The sequence below is a fragment of the Carcharhinus amblyrhynchos genome, chromosome 13 (genome assembly GCF_965287045.1).
Source record: "Carcharhinus amblyrhynchos chromosome 13, sCarAmb.v2.hapA, whole genome shotgun sequence".
NCBI lineage: Eukaryota > Metazoa > Chordata > Chondrichthyes > Carcharhiniformes > Carcharhinidae > Carcharhinus > Carcharhinus amblyrhynchos.
Window position 1 is genome coordinate 23,774,120 of NC_137336.1, and position 15,982 is coordinate 23,790,101.

Genomic DNA, 15,982 nt, shown 5'->3' on the forward strand with positions numbered 1-15,982 from the left:
TATTTATGCCTTGGAATCATTCCAACCAAGAGCACTTGTCAGTGGCCTTTATGTAATGACTGTCAGGTAGGGTTACAATTTAATTAATCATGGACGTTCTTAGCCTTTCTTGGCTGCCTGATGCATTAACTCGTTACCGTATTTACAGTTGAACCTGCTTTATAAGTTCCTAATCTCCATGATGAAGAGCAATGGAAGTAGTTACCAATTTATAGAATTCCTATGCTAGCTCTTATAAGGCTAATTGATAAAGATCTCTGAATGCGGCAGTAGCATCAGTGTTTAAGGCTTCCTTATACTCATTGCAATCTGGTAGCTTGAAATGTGGAGTTTAGGTGGTTGGGGGAAAGGTCGGGCAGTGCCCCTCGGGCAGTGCCGGCCTGGAACCAGGCATTGTCAGCCTAGCATCCTGGCACTGCCCATCAGGTACATTGCCAAGGGATATGGCCTAAGCAAAAGGTGTGGGCCCTGAAGGTGGGGGGCGCTATGATGGGGAGATGGAGAATGTACTCAGCATGGAGGATCGGCCAGCGCAGCAATCAGGGCCAGATCAGCAGGGGAGTGGGAGATTGGGTCTAGTGATGGGCCAGCGATCCGGAGGACATGGTGGTGGTGGGGGTGGGGAAGGGTAGTTGGGGGGTGCTGGCAATCGGGGCTGGTGATTAGAGGAGAGAGTGATGTACAATGTGGTGGGGGAGGGGGGGTGTGATGTTCGGGAGGCTGGCGGCAGTGCTAGATCCCCCAATGCACTGGGAGATTGGATTGCATGCACAATAGTGCCCTACAACTCAGCAGCAGGCTACCCAGCATGAATTGCATCTGCTCATATCCCTCACTGGTGAAAATCACATTTTGCCTTATGTTTTTCTCTACAATTGCGCCTGGGAGCTCACCCAAAAAATTGGTGTGATTCTTTCCTGTTTTCATGCTCATTCGGCACTTAGAATTTTTTTGATAAGTTTGCTCCCTCTTTTTCAAACTTTGGGCAAACTCATAAATGAGGGAATTACAAATATTACTCCATGAAATTTCTCTGCTAAATTGTTTCTATTCAAATAATCATCTAATGCCTTCCTGAATGACTGGGGATTGAACCTGCCTCCACCATACTTCCAGCAGCACCAAAAGTGCAATCAAACTGGTTAAATGCAATTTGCCTTTAACAGATTTGTTCTGGCTTTACCTAATTAATGCACAAGTTACTGTTAACTTTGTCCTGGATAATCAATTCTAACACCAAGGTGAAACTGACAGACCAGTAGTTGCCAGGTTTATCCTTACTCCCTTTTTTAAACAAGAATGTACCAGTTGCAATTCTTGAGTTCTCCGATAAAACCCAAATAAAATTAAACTGCTATGATAGGATTAAAAAAGAATGAAAGATTATGGCCAGTATCTCTGAAGTTTTCACCCTTGCTTCCCTCAGCATCCTTGAATGCATCCCAACTAGTCCTGGTCACATAAGGATGCGTGGATGGCGAAAGAACAGTGACAGCAATAATTTAACAACAATAATGATGATTGTGACTTTAATATGGCTATTCTGGCTGAGAGCTGAGGATGTTGGAAATTTTGGTCAATTTATGGATTAAAACCAGATGCAGATCGTAAAGAGGTTCTGGTCTGGGAGCTGTGATCCAAAGCTTCTCAGATAAAGGAGGTTATTTACATTAACCAAGACACTGTAGCTCTGATTTTTATGGCTACTGTGTAAGGGACATGTCAAATGAGTTAAGTGCAATAACGTCACTCAAAAGTAATTTCACTGAATGTTCAAGTCATGTGATCATTTCTGGTTACACAGTTGGCTGGATGACACAGAATCTTCCAGAAGCAAGTGGAGAATTGTGGCTAAAAAGACATGTGTGTCCTTTGTTTGGCACCAATAACTTGAAGAGATCAACCATTGCAACAAGACCTTGCACCTGAAGGATACTTCAGAGAGGATAAGATAGATTCTACATTGAGGATATTTCTTGGCCAAGGTTTTCCTAACTCAGTAGTATCTATTTTCAGTTAAATAGTTATAGTTGATGTTTAGTTAAAGTGAATATGTAGTGTGAGAGTTAAAGTTCAGTTGAAAGATGATGTTCAGTTAGAGTTAAAGTTCAGTAAAGAATGAGTTGCAATTATTTATGTTTGAGTTGGTACTAGAAGTGTTAAATAAAGAAATAAATGAATTACTGTCCTTATTTGTCTCACTAAACTGAAATGTTTGGAAGGTGTTTGAATTAAAGTTGTACAACAGATGCGCATTGGAGAGTTTGCAGAAATGGTTTACAAGAGTAGCTCCAGGGATGAGAAACTAGTGATGAAGATAGATTGGAGAAGTTGCAAGTCTTCTCCTTGGAGAGGAGAAGGCTAAAAGGAAATTTGATAGAGGTGTTCAAAATAATGAGGAGGCTTGTCAGAGTACATAGGGAAAAACTGTTTCTGCTTATAAAACGATTGAGAAAAAGAGGGCAAAGATTTAAAGTGATTTGCAAATGAAGCAAATGTGATGTGAGAAAATACTTTTTCACATAGTGACTGGTTCGGGTCTGGAGTGCCCTACCTGGAAATATGGTGGAGGCAGGTTCAATTCAGGGATTCAGGGGGTCATTAGATAATTATTTGAATAGAAACAAAGTGCAAGGTTATGTGAGACAGGCAGGAGAATGGCATTAAGTCAGATTGTTCGTTATGGTGAGAGCTGGTGCAAACATGATGGGCCATATGGCTGCCTTCTGTTTGGTAACAATTCTGTGATTTTTGTGGTAACTTAGCAACTTTAACTACAGCCTCCCTATCTTGTTCCTCTTTTCTTTCAAGTCTTAATCCAATGGTATCTCAGTTACAACAAGGCAAAATACAGTGGTGCTAGAATTTTGAAATAAAACAAAAAGCTGAAAATATTTAACAGGCCAGGTAGCATCTGTGGAGTGTGAAATTGTTCATTGAACTGAAATTAAGATGAACTCTCCACAAATGTTGCCTGGCCTGCTGAGTATTTCTAGAATTTTCGGTTTTTATTTCTGTATCACAACTATCTCCTTTTTCACACTGACTTTGGTAGCACTCCTTCCTCAATAAAGACAGATACAAAATTTTAATTTAGTACCTTAACAACGCTCTTTGCCCCTTGTATAGGTCTTGTCTTTGGTCCCTAATCAACACAGTTTTTTTATTAATTGCTTATTGAAGACTTTGGATTCCCTTTTATGTTTGCTGCCAGTCTCTTCTCATACTTTTTGTCAATTTCCCTCTTCACTTCTCCTCAGAGCTTTCTATATTCAGTCTGATTCTCACTTGTAATATCAACCTTGCATCTGACATATGTTTCTTTTTAATGTACCCAGTTTATGTTTCATCATAGGAACTCTGGCTTTGATTGCCCAACTGTTTCCGCTTAGTTATACCCGAACCGTCTTCTCTTTAAAAGCAGCTTATTGTTCAAAGACAATATTGCATGCCAATTTTTGTTTCCAGCTTATTTTGACCAGACCTGTTCTCAACCCATAGAAATTGGCCCTCTTTCAATTAAATATTTTCACTTTACAAATTACTCCTCCATTTCCAAGCTAATCTAAATATTATGATACTGTGATCAGTGTTCCCTCAATGTTTCTCTACTGACATTTGCTTTCCCAGAACCAGATACAGCCATTCCTCCTTTGTTGGATCGGAAATACACTGATCAAGAAAATTCTCTGAACAGAAATTCTTCCCTCTTTCTGCCCTTTTCACTATTACTATCTCAGTCCATAGTCTCTTCCTGCCCTTTGTGAAGGTTGTTTCTCCATTCCAATGCTACATCCCACCAAATTAATTTAAATCCTCTTCAACAGCATGAAAAAAACACGTCACAAAGTCACTTGTCCCAGTTCTGTTCAAGTGCAACATGTAGGTTGCATCTGCTGCAGAATTGATCACAATATCTCAGGAAACAAAGCTCTCCCTCCTTACTATCATCTCTCCAAGCACACATTTACCTTCTCTATCCTATTTCTATGCTCACCAGTGCATGGCACCACAGCCATTCCAGAGATTACTACATATGAAGTCCTACATATTAATCACTTTCCTAGTTATCTAAAATATGCCTGCAGAACCTCATTCATTCTTCTACCTATGTTGTAGGTACCGATATGGACCGCAGCGTCTGACCGTTCATCCATCCCCTCACTGCCCCCCCATCCCAGAAATTTCTGCAGCTGCTCAATGACATTCTGGTGCCAGGTAGGCAACATATCCTGAAATCATGGTGGCTTCAGAAACACCTGTGTTCTTCCCTCTTCCTTCACTACAGAACCTCATACCACTATTGTTTTCTCAATTTTGCTCCTCTCCTCCATCCCTTTGAGCGGAACTACCCTTGACCCTGTGAACTTGACTCGAGCTGCACTCCCAAGAGGGATCATCACTCCATGAGTATTCAGAACTGAATACCAGTTAGGGAGACAGATGCATTCAGGGGACTCTTGTACTCTCTGTCTGATTCTTCTCAACATTCTCGCAGTCATCCCTTCCCTTTTTCCCTGCACAGTCTTAAGTTGTAGGTTGACCACCTCCAGGAACATGCACATAGCACTCATGATCACGAATGCACCGCTGTGATTCCAGCTGCTGCTCAAGTCCCCAAAGCCAAAAGCTGAAAGCATGGCCACGACTAGTGGAGCAATTAAAATCAGTGACGCTCAAAACGCAGAATTAGAGGAGCACAGAACTTTAGGGCCGGAAAAGATTACTGAGCTAAGGATAGGTGAAGCCTTGGAGGGGGGATTTGAAAACAAAGATGAGCATTTTTAAATTGAATGTTACCTAACGAGAACTGATGTAGGTCAGCAAGGACTTGGGTAATGGGTGAACAGAAGCTGGTTTGATCTAGGATGGAGGCAGCAAAGTTTTGAATAACATCAGGTTTATGGAGGGTGGAATGTAGGAGACCAAGCAAAAGTGCATTGAAATATTCAAGTTTAGAGGTAACAAAGGCATTGGTGAGGTTTACAGCGCAGTAAGAAGTCTGACAACACCAGGTTAAAGTCCAACAGATTTATTTAGCAGCACAAGCTTTCAGAGCACTGCCCCTTCATCAGGTGAGTCACATATTTCCGTTGTGACAAGTGCCATTTTGGTACCAAAATAGTGTATGTGTCAGCTGGAAGACTTCTGATCCAAGCTGTGTCCGATGCCTTTCTGAGTAGGCTTTTAGCGAAGGTTCAGGAGAACACCAGAAGTATGCAGAATGGTGTCATGGTGACAGTCAGCATATAATGTTGATTTGACACCTGTTATGCCATTTTTTACCTGAACGGTCTAATGCTCTCTCCTAATCCTGCACAACTGAACATGTGTTCATCAGCAGGGAGGCAGCCCTGCCTTTGCCATTCAAAGGATCTATCAACTACTTTTGGGTTAGTTGCTGATTGATTTATTCTGATTAGTTCATGTTTTGTGATTAGTATTGTACTGCTACTTGAAGTTGTTGAGAGCTGCAGTGAGTGTTGTGATACAGGTGAAGGCCTTGTGAAGGCCTTGTGATACAGGTGAAGGTATGACTTCGAGGATTCTGCCTTGCCTTGTGTGCAGTAACTTCTGCTTCCAAAGCTAAAGGAGCTTTTCATTAGCTCTCAGTTTACCATCTAGTGTTGCATGAGGAAGGTCTCTGAGACTTTGCATGCTGAACAAGGGTAATTACATTGAGTATGCAGCTTCACAAACGTTGCAGGCTTCTCCATGGGGCACTGTGCACATTACATCACTTTGTTGGCACAGAATGTAAATTCAGAGATGTGCCAAAACTAGAAAGGCTTGTAGTCCCTCAATGTGCAATCATACTCAGTGCATCAAGCAGGTAAATGTATGGTATGTTGATAGCAGTCAAAGTTTTGCTGCACCTTCACCATGAGAAACTGCAGATTTTAAATTCCTGAAACGTCTGGTCAAAATAGATAACGAAAATCTATTCCTACTGGCAGCAGAATTGAGAACAAGAAGTCACGAATACATGGTGAATGGCAAAAGAACCAAAGACGATATGTGGAAAAGCTTTCTTTCACAGTGAATGGTTATGATCGGGGATGCATATAATGAAACTTTGGTGGCACATTCAATTGTGGCTTTCAAAACAGTATTGGATAACTATTTGAAGATAAGTAAAACACAGGGTGAATGGGAAAAAGCAAGGAAATGGGAGTAACTGAGTTGCTCTGAGAGCTGGCATGGTTTCAACATTCTGAATGGTTCTTCCTGTGCTGCAATCATTCTATGATTCTGTCTCCGCTGCTTCTCTCCATGTGCAGCAAAGAGAATTTTGATGCTGCTGCCTTCCCTGCTGTGCCACAATTCACTCTACCACAGAACGTTCCAGCATCTGCTGCAGTCAGAATAAAGTTCTTGGAGAAACGTAGCTTGTTCTCACTAGAACAATGGAGGCTAAGGGGCGACCTAATAGAAGTCTACAAGATTATGAGGGGCATGGACAGAGTAGATAGTCAGAAGCTTTTTCCCTGTGTGGAAGAGTCAGTTACTAGGGGGCATTGGTTCAAAGGAAATGTACGAGGCAAGTTTTTTACACAGAGGGTGGTGGGTGCCTGGAACTCGCTACCTGGGGAGGTAGTGGAAGCAGATATATTTGTGAGTTTTAAGGGGCATCTGGACAAATGCATGAATAGAATGGGAATAGGGGGATATGGTCCCCGAAAAGTAGAGTGTTTTAGTTCAGTTGGGCAGCATGGTCTGTGCAGGCTTGGAGGACTGAAGGGCTTGTTCCTGAGCTGTAATTTTCTTTATTTAGAGGCGGTGAATGTCTTTAAGCAGTGCAGGCTAGATTTAAGCAGTTCTCCTCTTGTACATTTTTGTAGCTCCTGCTTTGATGTGCAGTTACTCAGCTGTGCACATAGCCGTGGCTACATACAGAAATCATTTTAATGTACAGGCAGTGTGAAGCCTACATTCTGCCTACATTGGAAACAATAGTCATGGGTTAATCACACATGGTGAATCCTGCACCCTATTATAATTCAGGTCAGAAACTTCGAAGTGTTTTTCCACCTAGATCATAGGTTTTGCACTTTGAATTTGGCTAGGATGACCATGTGATGCTTCCCTTCAGGTATGATTCAACTGACCCACGAAGAAGTTGTTATCAAACAAAGTTTATTTAAGAATACAGTTAACATGTACAGAAAGAAAATTAGCCATAACTTTTACCAATTACAAACAAAAAAAATGATATTGTGTAACCCTTAACAAGTATACAAAATGTTCCAATCAAACAAACTTCCCTATACAAAACCCTTGCCACAGGTTTAGCACAGAAAATACAATGCTTACATGATGATGGATCTTAATCCTTTGCTTGATTAATTGAAACCCCAACTTTGCATCCTTGTGACTTCAATCAACCCTCTTGATACACACACGCCAGCTTGAAGTCAGACCAGCTTCCCGAAACACCAGGGAGAGATACTCTAGGCAAGCCAACCATCAGCAGCCGTTTTCCAATCCAGGAAGGCAAGGAACCTTGCTTCTAGCTAACAGCAGAATTTCCAAAACCAGGGAAAGAGAAACACTTTTCAGTCTGATGTCCATCCCCTTCTAAACTAGAACTGAAAGTAAGTCCTTGAATTCTTCTGGGGAGGAACAACCTGACTTTGACTTGTCAATCAATCTTCCCCTTCACAATGCAGGGTCATAAAAGAAAGTATCTGAAGCCTGGAGTAAAAATAAATAAAATTTAATTTAAACCATTGAAGTAGTAATAAAAGAACTTTTAGCTGACAGCCTGACAATAATGGAAACAAACCAAAGCTGCTTATAGCTGCAGAGAACATGATTTTTAAAAAATTCTTCAAGACACACAAGGGTCACAACCCAGTTTTAGGCCATTTTGCAGCCCATATCTCATACATTTTGCAAACTACTTATAGGTATGATTTAATTCTCTTTGACCTCATGTGTACCTTGTATAAATTTGGCTACCTAGTTTGGAAAGTAGAATGCTCAAAAGTTTCATTAACTTCAGCAGAACTATCGGATTCAACTGTTTTTAAATGATATTATTAATGCAATAATGTTCCCTTAATTACTTAAAAAATGAATTTCTATTAAATGACTAGATATGCCAGTTGGTCTTGTGTTACCAATTCAAATTTGAACAGTCACAGTTTCCCTAAACCATTGTGTGATTAACCAACTTTAAATCAAATTGCATGCAGCTATAATCTCATGGGAAATAACATCCAGAAGATTATAAACATAAACAAGCTTATTTAATAGTGAGCATGAAGTTCATCCTATTGTGAAGCATGAAAATGTATCTACTTGGGAATTATTAATACTTTTATTAGTTGTGAGTCTGGGAATAAAAATTGAGCTGACTATAACATTTCATGACTGACCTGTCTCTGGAGTAATCATCAATGGCATCCTACAATTATACTTATTATAATTTCATCAAGCTTCCTTGAAGTACAACTGTGCAAATTACCATGCCATTTAACATTGTACTTTTGTTAACACACAAGCCTAGTAATAGGTTGATGCCATTACTGTTTTGCAAGTGTAAAACAAATGTCAAAGCATTTCATATTACTGGTGTCATGCATACACAAATCCTGTACTGGGAATGTGTTGTTTGCCATGTTGGGAAAGACAGGCAAAGATGCATCCGGGTCCTGTGCCTGAAACAGATGAATGGCGGCAGCTAAGTGCAGGAGGATAGAAAATGTTATGGGAACCAGGGAGTGGTAACAGGCAGCGGTCTGTGTGATTTACATGTGGGAACATGGAGGAGCACTTTTGCCTTCACATCCAGGTAAAGTATATTTTGAATACCTAGCTTGTTAGCTGTGGCCTATTTAGGGATCATGTTAGGATATATGTGGTCCATGATTTTCCTCAGTGCAGCTGGAAGCACAATATTACAGAGAGAATGTCAAGCAGGTCTTAAGCTCCTGATTTGAATAGGCAAACTTCCTAATGCTGTTTTGGGCATTGGCCCTGGATACCAATTTCTTGGACGTACAGTGGACAGTTCATAGTGAGCTTATGCTCTCTGATTAACGTATTGGAAGCTCAGCCGATTATTGAACCCCCAAAAAGGGGCATGATGCCATCCAATCTTTAAATCCACAAGTTAAACTTAACAAACATCATCATTCTTAGAGTGAATTTATGGAATAAAGTCTCACCCCATGTAGTAAAAATTAATTCACTTGAACTATTTGTAATGAAGTTAAAGCAATGCCTAATTCAGGAAACAGTGGAAAGATATCAAAGATTTAAGTTACGAAACTAATGAAAAATGGTCAGATTGGGTTAATAAAATCAGTTGGTTCTCTTACCACTCAGTGATTTCCCTTGTAATCAGTTTTGAATGCTGTGCCCTTTTGGTAAAAGACAAATCATTTTCTAATCAATTATTTATAACTTAATTTAATTTAATTATTGGGACAAAAAATTAGCAGAATAACCTATCTGGCTCAACCTTGCTGCCTGAGCCAATTTTACCTTGGGACCAGATTTGAACTTTGAGCTGTGGCCCACAAAAATAAAAACCCAAAATTTTGGCTGTTTCTTGAGCAGCTTTCTGTGCTTCCTTTAAGGACTACTAATTAGACCACTCAATGCCTAATACAACTCAATGTATTTACACCTCACCCTAGACTGAGCATTAGATCCCAAAGTGCATTTGTGAGAACCTTTATTCCTTTTTAAGAGTAGACTGCTCTTCAATTGATAGGCTGTCTAAAAATTACATCAGATAGGCCTTGAGTGTCAAAGAGACAGCCAAGGTGCCTCCAAGCTATCCTATCCCTAACCTTCAACTATTCAAGTTCTCTCTTTGATAATCCTTCTATGAATTGAAAATGACGACATCTAATTTGCTGGTATCTCTAGTTGTTTTCAATATTCCATATTGCGTAATTTTCCAGCAAATAAGTCTGGAGCACAAGATGAAATCTTTTTTCCCATTCACAATAGAAACACACAATACTTTTGAACATTCAGTGCTAATGTTCAGATGTGTTTGCTAGGCTGCCCATTTTTGCTGTTGGTGCGAACATGAATGCTGCATGCAAAATCACTTTTCCTTCCAGCCACGTTGATTCTGAAATTCTCTTCTGTTTTCAAATTACCCCATGTCTCACCATATCTTTTGCAGCCTTCTGCCTCCTTCATCTGGTGGCTATTTATCGATTTTAATTTGTGTCCTTTATTAAGAAATGCATCGAGTCTATGAAAGGATTATAAAGTCCCGCCTGAGAGGTTGCCGGTGGGGGCTCAAGATTTGGAAGTCACAGTTGCCCTCATTGGTGAGAATGCGCCTTGTCGGTGATGTCATCAGGTTCATGTCCATAATGGGCATGAACCTATTTTGCACGCATTTCAATATCCTTAAACAACCCCTGCCCAAAAAAACTATAATCTTCACTCTTAATCATATCTTCAAACTATGCCAATGTAACGCAGACATAAACCTGTCACAGGGGTCTCCCTGGGAGCATAAAAGTAAGTATGCCTTACCTTTATCTTCTTCTGCCTCCTAATTTTTCCCCTCACACTGGCTGTATTCTAGCTTTGATAACTGCTTGTTCAACCAAAACGTTTTTACCCTCAAGTATTGTCTACTCAGTTGGCTTGCCACCTCTTTCAGAAACTTTGAGATCCTCTTTTATGAATATATCTTGAGTTCACCATCTAAGCTTACCCATTTTTAGTCTTGTTGTTCACTTGGTGTTTTTATCGTACGACATTCAAAGCATCTTTAATATAAGAGGAATAGTAAATAAGTGACAGTTGTTGAAGTGCAGTAGTTTTTCAATATAAAAATAACAACAAATAAAAGCGGGAGTAAATGGTGTTGAGAAGCAGAAGTCAACAGTTTTGTCTTTCAGTTGCAAAATGCAATATGCTTATAAACCAAATACGAAATGGTGAAAGCTTCTTGTTTCATTATTAAAATACTATAAAACTAATACTGCTGGCAACTACAGAAGAGAAAATGTTAAATGGTATGGCTACTGTGAGTCAAGGATGTTAGTACTTAAGTCTCAGTTGTGGGACTTGAACCTATGACTTTCTGGCACAAAGATGGGATTGCTACCACTAAGTTAAGGCTGACACCTTATGCTACAGTTCAGGATTAATAAAATTTGGTTTGTTGTGCTTTGCCAATACTGTAGCAGTGATCCTCAGACCACATGGCTTTCTTGTCCGAGGTTTTGGTGAATCTCGGAGAACATGTGACTTTGTGCCCAATAGAATGGGAACATGCGTTCAAAGCAGAGTGCGGACTTTAATTCCTCAGTTGCTGCCTGGTCCAGCAGATTGTAGGAGTAATGGATTACTGTTGCTGCATCTTGTAAATAGTTGCCAGTAAATAGATTTTATGCCTGTAAATAAATAGTCATTGCCTTCCTCCACTGGTGATTGTCCAGAGTTCCTACATTGGCAACAATGAGAAAAAAATTGTGCTCTATTGCAGAGGCCATAAGAGGAAGCCCTTTCCATTCTGATTCAAAGCAGTTTAATAAGCGACAAGAGAAATACCGTCATTCTATTTTTTTAATAAGCTCAAACCATTTGATGCAAACAAAGATAGTTGGGTACAATACATGGAAGATATGCGTTATTTTTTAGAGCAAACAATACAGAGATGGAAGAGCAGCAAGGGATTATTTTGCTCACACTTTGAGGCATCCAGACATACAGTGTAATAAGAAATTTGCCTTATCCAGAGGCTCCTAATTCAAAATCATTTATCAAGCTATGGATTTGGTCAGGAAGCATTATCATCCAAAACACTGTTATCATTCTTCAAGAGGTACAAATTTAATTCAATGGGGACCACCCCGGGAGAATCTATTGTAGGTTTTGTGGCCAGAGTAAGGAAGCTGGCAGAATATTGTGAGTTTGGAACATCCCTGAATGATACTTATCTTTATGCTCCTAGGGAGACCCCTGTGACAGGTTTATGCCTGCGTCACGTTGGCATGGTTTGAAGATATGGTTAAGAGTCAAGATACGGTTGGGGGTTGGGGGGTGTGGTTGGGGACACGGAGGGGATGTTTTAGGGTATTGAAATGCATGCAAAGTAGGTTCATGCACATTATGGACATGAACCTGATAACATCACCGGCAAGGTGCAGGGAAAATCTGAAGTCGCGTTCACACCAATGAGAGCAACTGTGACTTCCAAATCTTGAGCTCCTACTGCAACCTCTCAGGCAGGGCATTATAGGTCCTTTCATGGGCTCAATGTATTTTTTAATAGTGGACAAGCACTTAAACTCAATAAATGGCCACCAGATGAAGTCCACGACTCTTTTGCAATGGATAGAAAATTGCATCAATGTTTTTGCATTCGTGAAGTACCACAAGTCCTGGTTTCAGATATCAGTACTGCTTTTACCAGCATTGAGTTTCAGAAATTCACGACCTTCAATGGCATTAAGCACCAAAACAACTCCATGCCACCTGTAGATCATGACGGAACAGGCCGTACAAACTTCCAAATCTGCCAACATCCATAGATACCAAGATCACACAATTTTTATTAGCATATAGAACCATCCCACACTCAACAACAGATATATCACCAGTAGAATTCTGATGTGGCATCCGTTGTGTACCAGAGTTAGCTTCCTCTTCCTAAATTTGGCAGGAAGGATGGAGTCTAGGCAAGATACTCAAAAAGAAATCATGACTCATCAAAAGTGGAGAGAGCATTTGAGGTGAATGACCCAGTTTTCATCAGGAACTTTGGAAGTGGCCCAAGCTGGGTCTCAGGAATCCTTATAGCAAAGACTGGGCCAGTATCATACAAGATAAAATCCTGAGAAAAGACTTAGACCATTTGATAAAAAAGCCTTCAGAGAAACAGGTAGAGTCACCAATCCTAAACATGCCTGCTGTTAGCACTGCTCTGTTGAGAGGACCGAACAGGCCATTGTAAAGCCTGTGTGCCTGCTGCTGCAGGGGCTGGGGAAGAAGCAGCTGAGGATGTACTTGTACCAGGAGAAATGGAAAGGCTGGCCCGAGCAAGACAACCCTGAGGAGAAACGCCAACTATCGTGATACTTTGTCGCTCTCAACGTAAACAGAAGTGTCCCGATAATCTGGGATATTGGTGTCAATATTTTTAGGTGTTAAGGGACCTGAAGGGGGAAAGATGGCGCAGTGAACTTTGGAGGGCGCAGTGAACTTTGGAGACCACATGACTTTGTCATCTGAGGTTTTGATGAATCTCGGAGACCACGTGACTTCCCGTCCAATAGAATGGATGCGTGCACAGTTCAAATCAGACTTTGGGCTTTAAACCCACAGTTATTGCCTGGACTAGGAGTTTGTAGGAGTAATGGATTGTTGTTGCTGTATCTTGTAAATGTTGCCTGTAAGTAGTTTTTCTATCCAAAAGTAAATAGATATTCCCTTTAGTGATTGGTGGTCTTCCAGAGTTTTCATTACTACGGATACAAAAAATGCAAATCTGTTACATCCCTACAATTGATATCTCTCAACTATTTTGAGAATATCAAAGCTTATGTTCAGAAAGGTGAGGAACCTTTAAGGATTTTCAAATGCAGCTTCCTCCCAAAAAACTTGAAATAATTCCATTTTTAAGAATGTCCAATTAAACATTGTACTACAGCTGCCTATTGAATCATCATTTTCTTTGCAGAATTACCACAACAGCTGCTTGCATGATGGATCTACGAAGATATCCACTTGATCAGCAAAACTGCACACTTGAAATCGAGAGCTGTAAGTATTCTACTGATTCACATCATTCTTCTTAGCCTCAGCCTGACAGCACAACTTTAATAGCAAGTCAAATAAGCATTAGCATGAACTATTAATTATGTGTTTTAAAAGTAATGTTTGGCAACTCAGTAACTTTGTTAAATGAATAGACCAAAGGGGGAAAAAACTCATTCACAAGCAAAGATGTTTACTTGTTTCAATGGGGTTTATCTTTTTGTGTATAATAATGTCCAGAATGTAAATCTTATGAGGAATAAATACAATGGCAAAAGCGCAAACTCCTCAAGATAACAATGGAAATTATTTATTTTATTAATGTGGAAACCAAAGCATGACATTTGGAGTGTGTGGTAGCAGGGAGTGAGTTACGGAGTTGGAGGTACAGTAGGAGGTGATGCACAGCCAAATATAAGAGAAAACCCAAGCCAGTCTGAAAGGTAGAGCAAAGTTAGACATGTTGTAAGGAAATAAGGCATGGCTGGATGGCATTTATTTTAATGCAAAGAGCTTTACGGATAAGGCAGGTGAACTGGAGGACTTGATTAACACATGGAAGCATTATATTATTATTTCTATCACAGACATTGTTGAGGAAGGGGCAGGACTGGCAGCGCTATATTCTGGAGTATAAAACTTTCAGGCAAGAGGGGTGGGGAATAGCAATATTGATCAAGGAGTCAATTACTGCAGTGAGGAGGGATGATATCTTAGCAGGCTTCTCATTTGAGGCCATAGGGGTGGAATTTTAAAATAAAAGTTGGAGTCAGATGTACTATAGGTCAGGGAGAAACAAAAGAACAAATGTTTAGGCAATTCTCAAAAGTGTAAAAACACAGGGTAATAGTAATGGGGGTTTTAACTTCCCCAATATTAATTGGAATAGGCAAAGTGTGAAAGCTTAGGGTGGGGTGGAATTCTTAAAGTGCAAGCAGGAGAGCTTTTTGAGCCAGCTCATGGAAAATCCTACTAGAGAGGCTTCTAGAAAATTTTAGGAAATTATGCCAGGCAGAAGATAGAAGTTCAGTGGGGGACCATTGCGGTGATAATGATCATAACTTGGTAAGATTTAAGATAAATATAGAAAAGTACAAAGATGGACCAGAAATAATGGTTCTGAATTGGGGGATTTTAATGGGATAAGGTAGGATCTAGCCAAAGTGCACTGGAAGCAGCTACTTATAGGAAATCCCAAATCAGAATAGTGGGAGTCATTCGAAAAGAAAATAGAGAAAGTACAAAGCCAATGTGTTCCCACAAAGGTAAAGGGTGGGACCAAAATATCCAGAGAAGCATGAATGTCAAAGGATATACAGGATTGGATAAAGGAAAAAAAGAGAGGCTTACGGCAGATACATAGGGCTAAAAACACTGAACGCCCTAGAGGAATATAGAAAGTGCAGGAGGACTTAAAAAGGAAATTAGGAGAGCGAAGAGGTGCATGAAACAAGACTGGCCATCAAAGAAAGGAAAATCCTTTGTGTTTTATAAGTATGTTAAGGACAACAGAGTAACCAGGTAAACAGTGGGACCCATAATGGACCAAAGTGGCAACCTGTGTGGAGCCAAGAAAACATAGGTGAACTATTAAATGAGTATTTTACTCTGAAGGGTCATCTAGACTCAAAACGTTAGCTCTATTCTCTCCCCATTAATGCTGTTAGACCTGCTGAGATTTTCCAGATTTTCTGTTTTTGTTCCAAATTCCAGCATCCACAGTATTTTGCTTTTATTTTGCATCTGTGCTTTAGTGGGCTCAAAAGTGTATAACTCACTTAGCCAAGATGAGATATATCCTAGGCTGCTGCGTGAGGCAAGGGAGGAGATTGCAGGGCCCTGACACTAATTTTCAAATCCTGTCACGCCACAGGTGAGGTGTTAGATGACTGGAGGTCAGCTAATGTGGTATCATTTTTCAAGAAGAGAAGTAGGGAAATCTAGGCAATTACAGGCCAGTGAGTATAACATCAATATTAGGGAAATTGTTGGAAAAAAACCCTGAGGGACAGAGTAATCGCCACTTGAAGAGGCAAGGATTAATCAAGGATAGTCAGCATGGCTTCATTAGGAGGAGATTCTGTCTAAAATAATTAGCCTGTTATTCCCGAAATCCAACTCATCCTCCATGGATGCTCCATAGTCTTAAAAAAATGACAACCAGAGAAGGTATAAAATTGGCAATGGTTATAACATTAATCTTTTTTGCTCAGAGCTAATGCACCTTAACTCAAAATTC

At 40.2% G+C, this 15,982-nt stretch overlaps 1 protein-coding gene across 2 annotated transcripts in view; it reads left to right on the top strand.

Moving 5' to 3' along the window:
• LOC145351770 (gamma-aminobutyric acid receptor subunit beta-2) overlaps positions 1-15,982 on the top strand; it is a 244,747-nt gene that overhangs the window by 190,931 nt on the left and 37,834 nt on the right. For both annotated transcript variants that reach the window (XM_080201394.1, XM_080201395.1), the window contains exon 5: positions 13,667-13,749. In XM_080201394.1, coding sequence (XP_080057520.1) covers positions 13,667-13,749 — 83 coding nt within the window. The remainder of the gene's footprint in view (positions 1-13,666; positions 13,750-15,982) is intronic.